Here is a 17,500-nt window from a genome sequence, read left to right on the forward strand (position 1 = left end):
AAGTACTGATAGGCTGCAATAAGGTCTCCCCAAAGCCTTCTCTTCTCTAGGCTGAACAACCCCAACTCTCTCAGCCTTTCTTCATAGGAGAGGTGTTCCATCCCCCTGATCATTTTCGTGCCCCTCTTCTAGACCTGCTCCAACGGGTCTGTGTCTTTCTTATGCTGAAGGCTCCAGGGCTGGACACAGTACTCCAGGTGGGGTCTCACCAGAGCAGAGTAGAGGGGCAGAATCACCTCCCTCGACCTGCTGGCCACGCTTCTTTTGAAGATAACGTTGAAAATGGTAAAAACTTTACAGAGAGGAAATTTTTCTTGCTCTTCCATTTATCTATTTATGAAATGTAAATATTGTCAAACTCCAGATTTGTAAGAAGCTTTTAATATGAAACATTAAATTATTTGATTGCATCTATTTTTAGCCAGGCCTCTTGTCAATTCAACTCTTGTCCTTTGTTTTATTTGTTGCTACAATAAGTTGACAGAGTGCCATGTTTGAGTCAACATTAATTCACTCTTAATTCTCATTGTTTCACTTTTTCCCTGGTAGGTTTTTTAAAGTTGTTTAGGGTGTTTGTTTGTTTGTGTTTAATCTGCCTGTCCTCTTATTTTTTTCCTACAAGCTCTACATTGCAATTCAGCAGGAGAAAGTCATATAATGTTAAGAGTATAGAAGAATTAACCAAACTCACTGCATTTAGCAGCAATTACAACTGACAATGATAAGCATCATCATGGTGACATTATTGAAAGATGACAGACATGCAAATGTGCTGACATCTCCAAGAAGGCAAGGAGAGAAACATGGCAATTAAATGTAATAATAATATACATAAAAAAGAAAAATATTAAACTTTGTGAGGTGGATCCTGCAGTACAAAGGAATTTTTTGACTTAGGAATTTTGTATTGACCCATAAGCTCGAGGGAAAAGAGTCTTTTTAAATCGCTTTTCAACACCTTCCTCTTCCCATCCTCCTCCCCTCCTACTGCATCCGTTCTCTTTCCCCGTGGCTCCTGTTCAGTCCTCCTTCTTACTGCTGCACTTCTCAGTCCTCAGCATTTGAGATATCTGGCCCTCAGGTAGCTTCTCCTGAGCACTGGCAGAACAGGACAGGCAGTCTCACCAGTGGTGTATCCAGCAAGCAGCTTTCTGCTCCGCACCCTGCAGCCCTGAACAGGGCTGATGGCAGAGAAGGCGCTCCCAGTTGTTATACACACAAAGTACATGGAAGGTCTGGCAGCCAAACACTAACTCACATCTACTGAGCATGTCCAAGTGACAGTCTGTCAGAGGCTTCTAACTCTGCCAAATTTACATTTGTTTTCATGAGGACAGCAGAATGCATCTCTAAACTCAAGAGCAATACCCCATGAAATGTCAAGTCTTGCTCCAATTCACGGACAATTAGAGATATTCACTGAATTTTTGGGGCTTTTTTTCCCCCTCAGTATGGACAAAACAAGGAAAATGGACAAAACAAGGTATATGGACAAAACTATGATATACAAATATATTCTGAGAAATTGAAATTTTTTTCCTATTACGTTTGGAAAAAACCTGAGCCTGGCCAGGCACCTACCATGGAAGATTTCAGTCAGATCCGTTAAAATTTGGCAAAAGTCAGAAGTGACTAAATGCAGAGCCTGGTTGTTGAAAGAGTTAGGCCCTTTGACTGTGGGTAGTTCTGCCAGCTTTTTTCATTACGAGCTGGAGGAAGGATGGAATAGCATTTTAATCAGATGTACAGTCTATTAAACTGGAAGGCTCCTAACAGAGAGCTAATCTAAAAGGACTTACGAGGTTTACTTACCTTGGGAGAGTCAAGGAGAAAATAATATGAAATTCGTATTAGAAAAAGCAGACTGCACAATATAAACAAGAAAAATCATTTTGCTGAGCAGACCTGACAAATGACAGCAGATAGTAATTTGTACAGGTGCTTGCAGTGTGACATCTCCTTGATTTCAGGCACTTAGCAGAAGCTCTCTGGTTATAACTCTGTTTGTCCTCATTCCAGACATAGCCCATAAAAAAGGCAGAGATGACTGGGTGGCTTTTTAGAGTTCAGGTGGGACAAATTTTCCTCTTGAAGAACCTTTTTTCTCTCTGCTGTGTATAGAAGTGCCTAGAGAAACTGTACTTCATTTTAAGTGCCTAAGTGAGCTGGGCTTTGTCACTGAATAGGTCACTTGAAATTTTTAGCTGCCCCAGAGCACTAAGCAGAGGTATGTAGCTAGAGATACACCTTACCTATGTATACACAGGGAAGTCTCAGCCTGTCTTCTTCACAATACATGCCCCATTCGGCTGACCAGTAAATCCACTGGTCTTCAGGTCATCTGTCCTTTTGTGTGCGGTCACAGGACAGGAGAAAGGCTGATAAGCTTTGCCAGCCCCCAGCTTCTGGAGCACTCAATGGCACTCCATTAAGTGCACACTCCTCCCCCATAACTTAGTGCTAAGGCCACCTGTAAATCGTGTAACGTGCTGCAGTGCTTCCTTGCTCACCAAAGAATAAATGAGAGATTTTTGAACCGTTATTGCATCATTGGGCAAGAGCCAAACCTCTTTCCCTGTTTAGGGATGATACAGGTCAAAGCTCGTTAACACATGTGAGAAGCCCACCTACAGAGCCTCTTTGCTGACTAAGCAACTTTAATTAACAAAATATTATGTAAATTTGCCACAGGATGACTGTGCCCAGCTGAAGGGCAACTTTGGCAGTGCTCTTACAGTTCTAGCATTTCAAGATTCATTAATCCTTTTTCTGCTGTATATTTATGCCCCAGGGGGATTCCTTTCAAATTGAGGCTGCTCTCAGAGCCTTTTCTCTCAGCTTGGCCATGTTTACAGTTCTGCATCATTTCTGTTTTTGTTTTTCTTACCTGGTTCTTGTTTTATTCTTTTGTTATGAGGGATAGGCATAATTAAGCTATAACACTATTTAACCTTTTAAATCTCCAATAAAAACCAAATACCCTCTCGTCTTCTGGGTATCATGACTATTCATTCTATATAGTTGTCCATTTGCTGCTTGACTGACCAGATTTTAATGCTACTTTAACCCTCCCCCTGTAAAATAAGAAAGTAGTTCTTTCCTGAAAGTCTTTCTGAAACAATGATCAGATATCATTAAAATAATTCTGAAAAGCTTACATTTTGTTTTAATCATAACGGCTGTATTTCTTTTATGGACACTTGGGTAGTGTGTTTTAATTTCTGAGTTCTGGAACCAATGCAAAGAGTTACTTAAACAGAATAAAATCTCAGCTACTCTCCTCAGCAGCTTTGGAAAGCAACTTGGATTAGGAGCTGCCACTTTTCACTTTACATCAAGCTTTTAGTCTTTTTAACTTAGAATTCAAGTGAAAGTTCTTCATCACCAGCATTCAGGTGTGAGTTGTAAACACACACACACACAAAAAAAGCTTTAGCCAGGGAACAAGACCTAAAAAGGGCCACATTAATCAGAATTATTCTTTTCCAGTGAAGAATTCTGAAATTGAGCTGAACGGACAATTTTTTTCCAACACTGCACAAAGGCAGTCGGGGTTGTGTGGCCGGTGGGGAGGAGGAGAGATTCCTCTGTGAGTCGCAGCAATCTCCATGCAAACAAAACTACCTTGTTTGCAAAACCTCTCTCTTGGACTCCCTTTACTTCACAGCTCAGTAAGAAGCTGGGGAAAAGCCAATCACCCTTGAATGTAAATAAAAATGAGTGCTGGGCCAGGAAGGGTTCTTTTTATCTCTGCTGGAGTTGTGCATAGAGTATTTCATCCTTTAAGGTGTGTAGCAGAATTTACTCATGGGAATAAGGAAATGACTAAAGCTGATACCCTTCAACACAGAAAAAATGAGTGGTTCATGGGTTTAGTATTAAACCAAGGAAAGGACCGCTTTGATCACCGAGTTTGATCTCTTAACTTGAACTTCAGACATTACCAAATAGCTCAGGAGCTTAGTCATAAAAGAAAGGTTTCATCTATTAACAAAATAAAACAGTAGTTTTCACTGTGATCTGTATTTCCCTGGATTTCAAAAGGATTTACATCTGGGGCTTGTTTTGGATCTCTCTCTAGTTAAAAGGTCCCTTGAATGTGACATGTTTCTTTCTCTAGTCTATGGACAATGTTATTTTTAATAAACAAGAAAAGTGTTTCATTTTCTTAACTTTTTGAAAAATCTCTGTGGCAGTGAATCTATAAACATCTTACAGTGTTTATAAAGTTAGCCCTCAGGATGCTTTTTGGGTACTCCAGGTTGAGGCTCTGGTTTCTTTACATCCTGTTTTTTCTTCCTTTGTAAACTTCAGCACTTCACACACCAAATATAAAAGTTGCATTTTATTTGACCTTTGTCTCCTCCTTTCCCACATCCCTACTTCTCTCTTTGGAGAATGTTTTCTTCACTTGACAGGCCAAGTACAATTCCTTCAGCTTCAAGAGGGACCAGACTGCATCTGTCTGCTGAGGCAAAAAATGTATTTAACAGAGCACAGCTGGAACCCAGATAACTAAAATCAGTCACCCAGACAATTGCTCCACTTGATCAATGATCCTCCACTCTGACGGCCTCTCTTGTTTGCATCCCTGAAGATAGTGCAATTACATTCTTGAAGCAGTTCAGGGTTTTAGCCGACATTTCTTTGTTTTTAAACTAAATTTCTTGGTAAATGTGCACTAACCACTAGCTAGATGTCCCTTCCAAACTTTTGTCCCCACTAATTTTCCTTTTTTTGGGGGACCAATTTAACCTTATTTTCTAAATTCGCTGACTATATGGCAAGGCATAGGTCGCAGTAATATAACCACAGTCCTAAACAAGAAAGAAAAACCATTCTTCATGTTGTGTTCAACTCTAACAGATGCAATCACCATATATTCTTTATCCTAATTTGTGCATATAGTCTTTCTTCATACCTTTTAGATGATTGGGTTTCCGTGAGTCACTACTCTTCAGGGCAGTTAGGGTAAGATGTAGCTGTACATATGGATGGAGCTTATTTTGTAGAGTTTATAGAGCTACTAGTACTTCACCTCTGCATGTCTCTATTTATAAATTCTTCTTGTAAAAACAAGCCTGATTAATGCAGGTTGAACTTGCATGGCATAAAACCCAGTCACCCCTTCTACCTGTCAGTCCTACAGGTATAGAGTGTGTAGAAATGTCTGTTGCATGGGCAGTGCCATGCCCTGCAAAGCAAAGCTGCATGAGGAGGTCCCAGCCATGCACCTCTCTATTTAGCACCCATGCCCAACAAAAGCACATTTCCAATATAAATGTGTTATGATGTCAGATGTTTCCAGCCAACCAGCAAAAATTAAGACCTTCTCAAATTTTAGCACATGCCTTACAGGAGGTCTGCAGGATCTGACCCTAGATCACTTTAATCTGACAGTTTAATTCATTTTTCATAGTATTTGTCAATCATGGCAGAGGTTGGCTTTCAAGGATGATGTGTCAGACTGCACTTTTCTTTCTCAAATTAGAGATTAGGCCTGACAGTAGAAATTCAGCAAGAGTCAAGACACATTGCATCTCAAAGAGACAAGATGCTGATGATCAGCTGGTTGTTGATACATCGTCTCTCTGGCAGCAGCAGTTCACAGCTCCTGCTGAATCAGGAACTCAGAGGGAGCCAGGAGTTGAGTATTGGTGCTTCTGACAGCCCCACCAAAATTTGTAGCTGATGCCACAGTATGTGGCATCCATAATCTGACAGAGATAAATGATGGCTTAGTACGTTTATACTGTACTTATTACAGCAGTGCCCCCAGCAATGTTGTTAGAAAGCCTTATTCATTTTTTTATTATGGAAAGAATACTCAACTGTGTTTATGTTTTCATTTGCATGATTTCTCATGTGTATGAGAATAATGGCAGTAGCAAGTGAGATAACTGTGATTAATTTTACTAGTTCTTTGCTGGAATGAACAAGCTGCAGAATTCCATGTTTGTGTAAAAGTCAGTGTAAGGTTTGTTAAAATATAAAAAATAAACCAAAGCAGGATTACACTCTAATTCCACTTGTAACAGAAAACCTACAACAGGCATCAACAGTAAAGGCTTTAAACTTGATGTGTTATCCTTACCAAAACTACTAGCTAGCATGTTTCTCTTGGTCTTTTTTGATTTTTGAGATGTTTAAAGCATATTTTGCTTAACTCTTAAAGCACTGAAATGGCTTTCACTTGTACTCTTTTGTTTGCCAGCCATGGGAAAACAAATAAAATCTCAAGATATTTGAGATAAATAAAATCATACCTACTCCTTTTTGTCTTCTGTCTTCTTCTATCCCCCAGTCTTCTAGAAATCTTGAGCCACTCCCAGTCTCACTGGGATCTCAATTCAAGCTTTTTGGTTAACTTTACACCTCTGTGAGGTTCAGCCTCTGTACAACAGCCCACTTCTGGTGCAATGCTGACTTAGCTCTGTTTTTCTTCTTACCTTCTCATATGTCCTGCCCTCTTTTGGTTGTTCTCAACTTAGAGAAAGAGCAGTTACCTTCAGGAGAAGTAAACATAGTCAAGAACATAGAAGGGAAGAGGTAGAATTTCCTTGCAGAGTAGCAGCTTATCCTAAAAGTCCTAATTTACTTTTTAAATTATTTGAAGTATTTTTAGGTAACTTAATTAAGAACAAAGCTGGGCAAAGAGGATGCATATTGCTGTCTTTGTCTTATCCATTTCTGAAGAATTTGGCCAAGTTAAATAAACTGTAGTAGAACTCAGTCCTCCAATTTAGGTTACTAGCTTAGTATCTGCTTGATTGAAATTGTAAGTGCCTGGCTCAGGAAAGTGAGCTAATCCACTTACAATACAATATACAATTAATGGCGAGACAGATCTGCCGGTAAAGACCTACAGAGGAAGTTGATGGCATGGTCTGGCTTTGGCATCTTCCCCTGTGTTGAATTTGGTACCTCTGGGAGTTTTGAATGCTCTCTTAAATTGCATAAAGCCACAGGAAAAGTTAGAACCTTCTGTTTATTCATGGCCTCTTCTAAGGACAAACACATAACAAGCTAAAGGTAGTCATAGCGGTACATGATGCATATGTTAAAGCCAAGAGTGTAAGGGTCAGGAAAGCAAAAAGAGGAAGCTTGTGATTTGGGCATGCAGTTGCGTGGAAAGAAAGCCCTTTTGGTCAAAGCCCTCCTCCATCTGCATATTGTATTAGATCACCAGTGGGTAAGAACAAAACTAATATGGCTACAGGATGTGGAAGCCTTCTGCATCCTCACTAGTAGGCCCCAAAATAGGCAGTCCTTTGCCTTTCCCCTCACTAACTCATGACTCATCTGGGTGCCTCGAGAGGAAGGTAGATAATCCATGCAGAACAACTCTCCAACAGTTTGTGCAGCAAGAATAGAGCACAGGACCCAGATCTTTCTGTTTCCAGTTTAAGCAGAGGACATCTGGTGCCAGTAGGCCTGAACTGCAGCAGCGGTGTAAGTGATATATAAGTGCTGACCCTTGCGACAGGTATCTTTCCAATGGAGATAGTATGGGCCAGCGACAGTTGCCACTAGGCAGCTAGAATGTGACCAACATATTTTGTAGAGTAGGAGAGCTTAGTAGTGCAAATATGGGACATTGTACCTGGGGTCTCAAGGGTGAGAACGTGATTTGAAGCACACTGAATATACTAGTAGAGAGGTAATCTTTCAAACAAGCTGGGAACATATCTACAGGGTTAGGCAGTCCTAAAAACTAGGTGTACATAACCATAGCCTGGGAATAAGATTGGGTTTTGGCACCAAAGTTTGGATGTAGGCACACTGAACCTCACAGTAGATTTCCAATACTTGTGAACATACTTTTCTTTGTTTCATTATTCTTCTGCACTTTCAGGTGCGCAATTCTAGCATCCAGGTTTCATGTTGATCTGTTTAGGGTTTGAATGCCATACTTGTGGGCTGTTTGAGGGATAATTTTATTTTGAGGGATTCCCTAGGTTGTCATCGGTCAAGACGTTTAGAGAGGAAAAAGCTGCTACCAAGATGAGAGTAAACTAACACAGTTGTTACAATGCCCAATAATGCTATATCCTGAAAAAGAATGAGGACAAAATATGAGGAAATTCATTAAATCAATTGAAAGGATGCAAAAATGAAGTCAATTAAATGATGCAGAAACTTTGCATATACTGTTATCTTTCATTCCTTTCCCTGTGCCAATGTTTTTTTCCCAAAACGCCTAATCCTCTCCTCCTCCTTAATCTTCCTCAAGGCTCCCTTTGACACTTCAAGAGGACAGTTTATGGTCACACAGTGAGTCTGTAACAGAACTTGGAACAATAATCTGGCATCCTACCACCAGGCTACAGTGAAAAGCTACTAGATCATGCTATTTCTTGATACTACTAGTATTGTTTTATTACATACCTTCTCAGTAACAGAGCTGTATAAAATATTGAACACTGATTCTTTTGCTGAGAAAAGGAATTTTCTGTTAGACCTTTTTCTGGGAAAAGTTTCCTTTTTTGGATGGCTGCACTTGATAATAGTAGTCCAGGCCTTTCAGAGAAACATTTTCAATAATTAAACATTATACTTAAATTAGAAGACTTTATTAAGTAGGAAGATGGGTCATTACTTGAAGAAATGCTTTTAATCGAAGACACAACATTCCTCAGAAACTTGTTCAACATTGCAGAGAGATTATTTGAGTATAAGCTTTGAATTTGATTTACATAATTAAAAATTGCAAAAATAATCTTCCATTGGATCTGAAGAGGAATTATAAACTGTACGCAATGAGATGTATGTGACATTATTCAGTTTCAGTGGGTATGAAACTGTGAATTTGAAGTAATAGGGAATTGTTTAGTAAGTTTCCAAATTCCCTTCGCTGCTAAAGCTTGCTCAGAATAAGAATATAGTTTTCCATCGTTAAATTAGATTGAATATATGTTTCCTCTTACTTGTGATAGTGATTTAACTGTGATTTAACTACATTAAAGATGTGATTTTGAAAAAGGGGATAGTTTTCTGTATACAATTATTTATAAAAGTGAGCACTGTCTGATAATTATTTTTATTTTTACAATAAAACCTAAGACTGCATTTGCTATCAAATTGTTTTGCACAATGTAATTAAAAAGCTTAATATTTTGGCAGCATGGGAGACGAGATAACTGAGTCTACATCCATAACCGTAACAAATATACATTATAAGAGATATATATCCCTCATCAAGGCAAGGTCATTTTTATGGGAATGACTTTTCTTGAGCTAACACATAGTTACTGCCTTTTTAAGAAACAATTTAGAAAAGGGCAATTTAGCCAGCTTGGTAGGTGATACTCACAAAAAAAAGCATAGTTTATAAGAATTAGTTATTTGGATGTGAGAGGTTGCTCATGTCCCCTTCTGTCAGCATTCAGTTCCATGTTTGAACATATCAATTACAAAGGGTGGAAGTTCAGAGTGGGGACGTGTAAATTCAAAGGGGAGTATTTACACAGTAACTGTTTTTAAAATAAAACTTTTTAATAAGAGCATCGTGTCTTTAGAAAATCGGACTGTTGTTCCAAGATTTATAGTTTTACAAGATATATCTGACTTTTATATTAGCTGTCTGTACAAAAATAATTTGGAAGAAAGAATAAAATCATGAAATCACTACTGGTAAGTGCTTTTTTTTTTTTTGGACTAACACACTCTTTCAGTGCCAGGCAGTGAAGATAAACTTTGTCTCTGATACTGTTTTTATTACAGTTTTGGATAAATGATTTATTTTCAATGACCTATCAAAATTAACAGCCTCCTTACTGTTCACAGTTTATCAGGATGCCCCAGAGCTACTTCAGCAATGAAGAAAGCAAAGCTGTCTGGAGAACAAATGCTAACAATAAAGCAGCGGGCCAGTAATGGTAAATTTTTAAACATTACCTTTTTAAATATTACTTCTTTGTAAGCTAAAGTTGTCATTAGTCTACGGGCTTTTTTCCCTATGTATGTAAATCTTTTTTGTATAAATAGTGAATTCACTGTCAGTAGAATTGAAACTGGGTTTTGTGCTGTGGAAATCTGAGCCAGCAGTGGAGTGGTCGGGCTGGTCTGAGTTATGTCTACATAAATCTAAAACACTAAAATATTTCAAAGTAGAATATACCATTATAATTTTCTGGTTCATATCTCATTCACCAAGGTGGATAGTTGGTCTTATATTGTTGCAGGATTCAGAAGAGGAAAAAAATTGATTTCCAGAGGTGTTGAGTCCTCATGAGCTCCCTTGAATTCATTTGGAGCTGTGGCTCTGTAACCTCTGGCAGATGTAGATGGCTGTGTGCCATTTCATCTCCGATAATCTGCAATTCTTCCTGGGAGCCCTGAGTTGCAGGGAAGATGATGAAAGTACCTTGGATGAAAGTCAGGATAGTACCCTGATAGTTGAAGTGCAATTAAAGCAAAATGTAAGTGCTTCAGTTCAAATAGGTAATGCACAAAAGGCTTGTCTGGGAGGTGCCTAACTCCTGAGTTTTCTTGGAAAACTTTATGTAGTCACTTAGTCTGTGACTGTGCATGCCTAAAGATACTGCCCTCTTAACTATTGGTGTTGACTGTGTTTGAGAGCCACAAAGCATTTATAGAAAATGCTATATTTATATTCTATTTATAGAAAATGCTTTGTTCAACACAGTGCAGGAGCCATTGCAACCCATGTTGCCAGCACAGCTAGAGAAAGTCTTGGTTGCTTTTGTTCAGTAGCGGGTAACCAGGGAGTGGAAGATCTGGATGTAATTTTCTCTAAAACCTGGGAAGTATTGAAAACTGCATCTGCCATGCAGAACAAGACAGTGGGAACACCAGTTTCTCTAGCTTTAGGAGTTCAGACTTTGACTTGAGAGAAAAAAGATCTAGTTCTTCCTAGGACTATTTTATGCTTTGTTATAGTAATTAAAAGGATAAATAAATAAAACCTTTACGGTTTATTCCTGTCTGAATCCTTAAAGATGCAGGTATCTTTAAAATTCTGTTCTCTAAATGTTTATGCCATGAAAACTCAGAAATCACTTCCATTTTGCAAATTATCCTATATATCATTATTTAATAACACCCTTCTGAACCATGAAATTATTAAAGCAACAGCAGAATCACAATATAACCCAGTGCATCAACAACATTTCACTGTATTGGGAAAAAAAATCTTCTGAATTAGTTGCAAATGATTTTCACAGTGCTGTAATATGAAGAGATTAGCATGTTAAGATACTTTCTTTTCCTTCAGAAGATCTGTAAGTGGACACAGTCTTTCAAATAAGTTTCATATGACAGTGGAAAATTTGTTGCTGCAGGTGCACTTCTTATAATACAAAGTTAAATCAGTACATATAAAGAAAAAGGTGTGTCTTATTGATCCTCTAGGCATTTTCAACACTCTCGCTGGAAAATTACTGCAATTTTTAAAAGAAAAGTAGTGGAAAATACATTGTTTTAACTTCAAAAGAAAAGTTTGAAGAACCTTCCTTTTTCTTTTTTACTTTATTACTTTTACTTGAAATAAATTTATTTTCAAATATGGAAATAATTAATTCACTGAACTCCGATTTAAAGCTTAGTTAACACCCCTTTTATTTTTATATCACACAGGTATAGAAAATGATGAAGAAATTAAACAGTTAGATGAAGAAATCAAAGAACTAAATGAATCCAACTCCCAGATGGAAGCTGATATGATTAAACTCCGCACTCAGGTAACAGTTTTATGAAGCCCTAAATTCAGCTGCTTTTTCTACATGACTGGTTAAAGGAAATATAGGAAATATATAGTTGCCTTTTATGTTTCTTACATATTAAGACTTCTATCTGTGATTTGCCATTTATAAAATCAGAAAATAATATCCATTATGCAATCTCCACATCAGTTACCAGCATTAAAAAAAAAAAAGACTCAGCAAAATGTATTCTTTAAAATAACGGCAAAAGCATGACCTCTCATGGTCAGCTTTGTATTTCGCCTTGATATGGCTAGGCCTTTCTAATAGCAGTTAAAATATCGGGTGAGGTCATGGTCATTAACGTAAGTTACAAGGTGAAGGAGTCCAGATAAACAGCGTGGCTTTTGCCAGGTGTGTGTTACAGAGAGGAAAGTGAACATCTATTACACTTCACTTCATCATGCAGTACACTAAGTGCAGCCCTTGGCAGCAGTAATGGTCCCACAGATCCAGCTTAATTCTTTTTAGGTTTCACATAAATCTGTTGGAAAAAAAAGGAAAAACTAACATTAGACTATTATTTAAAAATTAATTTTTCACCAGTCCTAAAACTGGATGGAAAAGGCAAAGGAAGGAAATTAATTGAATTCTTTCCCTGACATTTTCCGGTGTCCAACATAGCTTCTGGTGCTTTTTTCTTCACACGATTTGAGCACAGACACCAACAGTGAGATCTACCACAGTTCTCACCATTTATCAGCCGTTAGTCCCAGAGTCATAAGCATCCAATTGATCTTGATGGAAACAAAGTAAACCATTCCTTGTTACTTCTTTGTCTGCTGCTTGTAGGGAAGAGCACCATGTCCATTGTCCTGCTCCTCCTCCTCTTGTATACTCATAAATAGAAGGCAGGATCTGCCTCTTCATCTTGCTTTTTCTTTGACTGCTAAACCTTAGCCAAATTGATATTGAAACCTCAATTCTATTTTATGCCAGTGTTCAGGGTTCTGTTGTCATTATTTGGCCTTTATAGGATTTGACATATTTTACACAGATTTCTGATGTGACCAAATGTAACTGTAGGATAATGAGGACAAAATCTGCAAGAACGTAAAGCAAGAAGAATAATCAATAGCAGGAAAATTATATGTATTTATGTTGGAGGAATTTGGTCCTAAGTTTTGAATCTGGCAGCTTGCAGTCTGCCTTATGTTTTCTTTTGCTTAATACAACGCTGTGGGTGCTAGTCACATACAGACTGATTTAGCTGAGATTTTAAAAAATGTGAAGCACCCCGTTATGCGTACATGAGGTAAATGCTCCAGTTGTCACTAACTTTCTGCATTTTTAATTTTATTTTTGGCCAGATGAGTTAAAAAAAAAAGTCATGATAACACTATCACAAGCATAAAACATGTATTGAGTTTCAAATATTTAGCTAGGAATTTCACACCAAGTTTTGTTCTGAAATGAATACAGAAGCCATACTTCAGTGGTCTCAGTTCCAGCTTTCATATCTCAGACTAGTACCATGGCATATTCTTAGAAATCAGATTAGGCACTACCTGGGACCACCCCCTATTCTTGGTAAAAAATACTCGATGATTTTGCCATCAAGTTGAAAGGAAGCTTTTCACACCTTGGTGCAGCAGATTTAGAAAAAGGGTAGAATGACTGGTAATGGCACATACTGTCATTAAAATAATTAATAGGATTCTAGGAAATAGAGCTACAAGAGACCTTGAAACGTTATTTTGTCCACCAGTCTTCTTCCCTTCCTACTTCCCAGCTCTTCCTAAGCCAATCCTGACAGATGCTTGTCTAACCTGTTCTTTACTTCCTACACTAGAGATTCCACAGTCTCTGGGCAGCCTGGTCTAATACCTACCTGTTCCTCCCCAACTAGCTACTGATGCCTAGCAGAAAATCCCGGCTGCGTCAAACTTCACAAAAATTCGGAGGCCTCAGTTTTGAATTCATACACTTTCCTGAAGATAAGCAATTTAAATTTCCAACATGTAGAGAGTTACATCATAGTCATTATCAATCTATTAAAGGGATCAGAGTCAACCGTCCCCTTTATTTGCAACAGTAAAATTATATTGAACATAACAAAATGTTTGCTGATAAACCTTTAGAAAATCATTGTGCAACCTAGATTTCAATAAGACTTCACAGGCGAGGAATACACAATGGGAAAATAGCGGAAGTTCTGTGAATACCAGAAGTAGCATCAGTCTTGTTTGATATGGATTTGCATCCCATATGATTGTAAGTGCCAGCGAAAGTTTTTCCTACAACCAGAACTTCCCTTCCACGTAGAAAGTTTTATATTAATAAAGTCATGCTGCAGCCTTTTTCTTAGTTGGGGCATTCGTAAGACTGCTTTACTCAGCTGCCTTTTTGCATAAGACTTGGAAGAAAGTATTTTTAATCTAAGATCTTCTAGTAAATTTGTCCAAATTTAACATGCAGGTCCAGAAGTATGAGAGGGTCAGAAACACATAAAGGTGAGAGGGGGAAAGAAAAATCTGCAAATAACTGTGTGTCTTATACAAGCAACAGGGTATCCTGTTTTTAGAATAGGTACGAGTGAACCTTCATTAGTTTTAGGGTAAAAAGTAGGGAGGGAAATTTCAGCCTTTAAGCAAGCGAATACAATAATTAAGTATGCCAGTTATCTGAAGTTACTTCCAGATGAGTACCAAATGAAATTGCGAGATATACTGATCAGCTGCCACTGTATTTGCAGATAGTCAGCATCTCGCATGAAAAAAAGAAAAAAGATCTACTCAAGTAGCAGTGCTCAACTAGCTAGAAAATCTATAAAATGTCAGCACCTACTTAAGTTAGTGTGAGGCAGCAGCAGTATGCCATACTGAACTGGGTCTTCATTGACATCAGACTCTTCACTTTGGTCTGTAATAAAAAAAAAAACAGTTTTTAGGGTAAATATTGGAGCATGACTGACTCTAACAAGCACCTATAAAAGATGTTTTGCATTCGCATATGGCATTGCTCTCTGACATAAACAAGCTGAAAGCAAAACAAGAGAGGAGGATGTGTTTCCAGTTTCAAAGCTGAAGAAAGATATTGCCTTCTATAATATGTTGTAGAAATAGCTCAAAATCAATTAATTGTGACAAAACCAAACCCCTGCAATACTGACAGCTTGGATTAACTGCTATCTAAACACCTGTAGTCAAAGTAAGAGATACGTGAAGATCGTTTTATGTAGCCACATCACTTGTCAAAGTTACTTCTATCAACTAGTGGGCTGTATTTCCATAAGCAGACTGAAACTTTAGGTCCAGAATAAAACATGAGGCATCTAACAACCTGATTGTGCCAACAATTTCCTAAAATTTACTCACCCATGGTTAAGTTAATATTCACTTAAAAACCTTTTCCCCTTCTGCCTGCTACTACCGCACAAACCTCCAGCCTTCCCATCAGCATTTAAATTGTATCAATTCTTCCCACAGTTCACTCTCTATGCCAATGTACGAATGGATAAAGCTCATTTTGAGAATTCAAAACCTTGTGTTCTTTGGCATTTTTTTCCACTTCTCTGGCATCTTTTTTCACCCTCTTGTCAATGAATATTTTAACCTACACACACACAAAAGCACACTGTACACTTTGTAATAGATGTTAACGGTTGTCATCCAATGTGGAAAGTAAGGACAGGTCTACAGAGGAAAGCGTAGACAGATACGAGTGAGCTCTGCATGTGCTTTCGACGAGTTGGACATAAGCCAGCGCTCATCTGAAATCCTTATAGCTTCATTAGCACAGAGCTCTGTACAAGCTTGTGTAAGTTGCCTCTCAGCAATGCTTTTTAGGTCAAGCACGGCACCATGCAAGGTCGGAGCTAACTTGTGTCTGGTCACCTGGGAGCACAGGCGGAGCATACTCTCAGCTGTCTTCACCTGTACATGTAGTCATGCCCCAGGGACCCACTCTCCTGGCTACGTGCAAGTTTTCTGCAGTTCCTTCAGTTTTGCATGTCATTGTATTTATTAGAAAACTTTCCAAAATTGTACATGCATTGCAATAACATGCAATTGTTCAGCTTTCAAAAGCAGCCCTGTGAATTTGCATAGAATCAAATTGTACTTACAAAGAGCTAAACACTGGCAGCAAGGAGCTGTGCATGCTTAACTGACTATAGATATATAGATACATATATATATATTGCAGAAAATATAAGACATGCATGACTTACTGCAGAATGTCCCTACGGTAGGCTCATAGGAGTACAAGTGTTTAACCACATGGGTGAACTTGCAGAACTAAGGTCCTTGTTAATACCTTTTGACTCAAGAAGAAAAACTCTAAAGCAGTGGAATCAAATCCAAGTTCATTCATTATTACCAATATTAAAAAGACAAGCTGTCGAAGTCATACAACATGCAGTAGGAATAAGAAACCCATAACAATGATAAGAATTGCAGACTCAAGCAAAACCTTTTTAAGCGTGAATGAATAGACCTTTTTCTCCTTTCCCTGGTATTTCTGTTATCACTCCCTTCAAAGAGCACATGCTTTATAACAGCTTGCCTTATATTACATTGTACACAATTTGTCCATTTTAGATTACCACAATGGAGAGCAACCTGAAGACGATAGAAGAGGAGAACAAAGTAATTGAACAGCAAAATGAGTCTCTTCTTCATGAATTGGCCAATTTAAGCCAGTCTTTAATTCATAGTCTAGCTAATATCCAGCTGCCACATATGGTAAGTGATTGAGAGCACAAGTTAAGGAATTTGGCGATCTTCAGTTCACTTCATGCAATAGATGTCTTTTTTTATGTTTATGTTTCATCAACCAGTTGGATATTTGTGGTAACAACACTGAAACCATAAAGATACATTTAACTGCTAACAAAGACATGGAGGGCCTGTTCCAGAGTATCCTGTAAAATTAAGTAAGAACTAAATAGGCATTTTAAATATTATAAAAAATGGTGGCAATATGCCTTGATAATATGTTATGCTTAAATGAATATACGATTAAGAAAATAAAAGTTGTATATGAACTACTATTTAATATCTCGTAGGAACCAATCAATGAACAAAATTTTGATGCTTACGTGACCACTTTGACGGACATGTATACAAATCAAGATCGTTATCAGAGTCCAGAAAATAAAGCCCTACTGGAAAATATAAAGCAGGCTGTGAGAGGAATTCAGGTCTGAACAGCTGCTATAGTGGTGAAAGTCTTGCTTAAAAAAAGGATGCCTCTTGTTTTTTGCTGCTGTAATTTACCAGAAAGTGTTATATATTTATTTCTGTTTGAAACAGTGTTATGCTTACAAGACTTCATAATGATTTTATGTCTTGCTTTAAAGATAGTAACTGCAGAATAGTTTTTTGAATACATTCACATTTTGTACGTTTTCATATAAGCTGACATAGTGTGATATGCCATGTAATGTTTATAGCTGCTAATGTATGCACATTTTTGGGGTATATATATTTCTGAAGAGGTAAGCTGATCAAAATAAATAGAGTGTAAATTCTTTTTAATGCTTTAGTGATTAAATGTTTTAGTATTTTGAACTGAAATGGACAAAAAAAAAACAGCTTTGAATGACAATGTTGCAGTCTGCAGCCACTTTTTAAACACTATCATTTTGCCTCATGTTGGAGGATTTTATGGGATTTAAGAAATACATTTTGTGTGCATATTGTTTCATAGCAAGAATTGGTTGCAAAAATGCTTTATTTTTGAACAATGCTTGAAAATATTATGTGACTTTTGTTTTTGGAGGATGGTGTGTGGTGGGGGCAATAAAATGAGGTTTTTTGAATTCCAAGAAAATG

General features: G+C 37.7%; 1 protein-coding gene across 4 annotated transcripts in view; it reads left to right on the top strand.

Annotated features, from left to right (window-relative positions):
• The window catches only part of MYT1L (myelin transcription factor 1 like), a 130,332-nt gene extending 112,861 nt beyond the window's left edge, over positions 1-17,471 (top strand). For 2 of the 4 annotated variants that reach the window (XM_019471082.1, XM_009275603.1), the window contains exons 17-20: positions 9,787-9,878; positions 11,599-11,702; positions 16,265-16,408; positions 16,732-17,257. In XM_019471082.1, coding sequence (XP_019326627.1) covers positions 9,787-9,878; positions 11,599-11,702; positions 16,265-16,408; positions 16,732-16,872 — 481 coding nt within the window. In that variant the 3' untranslated portion in view covers positions 16,873-17,257. Of the gene's footprint in view, positions 1-9,786; positions 9,879-11,598; positions 11,709-16,264; positions 16,409-16,731; positions 17,258-17,447 lie in introns of those variants that run through there. The other 2 variants (XM_019471083.1, XM_019471084.1) reach the window with 2 other exon arrangements.
• The last annotated feature ends 29 nt before the right edge of the window (positions 17,472-17,500 follow it).

The sequence above is a fragment of the Aptenodytes forsteri genome, unplaced genomic scaffold (assembly GCF_000699145.1).
Source record: "Aptenodytes forsteri isolate BGI_AS27 unplaced genomic scaffold, ASM69914v1 Scaffold94, whole genome shotgun sequence".
NCBI lineage: Eukaryota > Metazoa > Chordata > Aves > Sphenisciformes > Spheniscidae > Aptenodytes > Aptenodytes forsteri.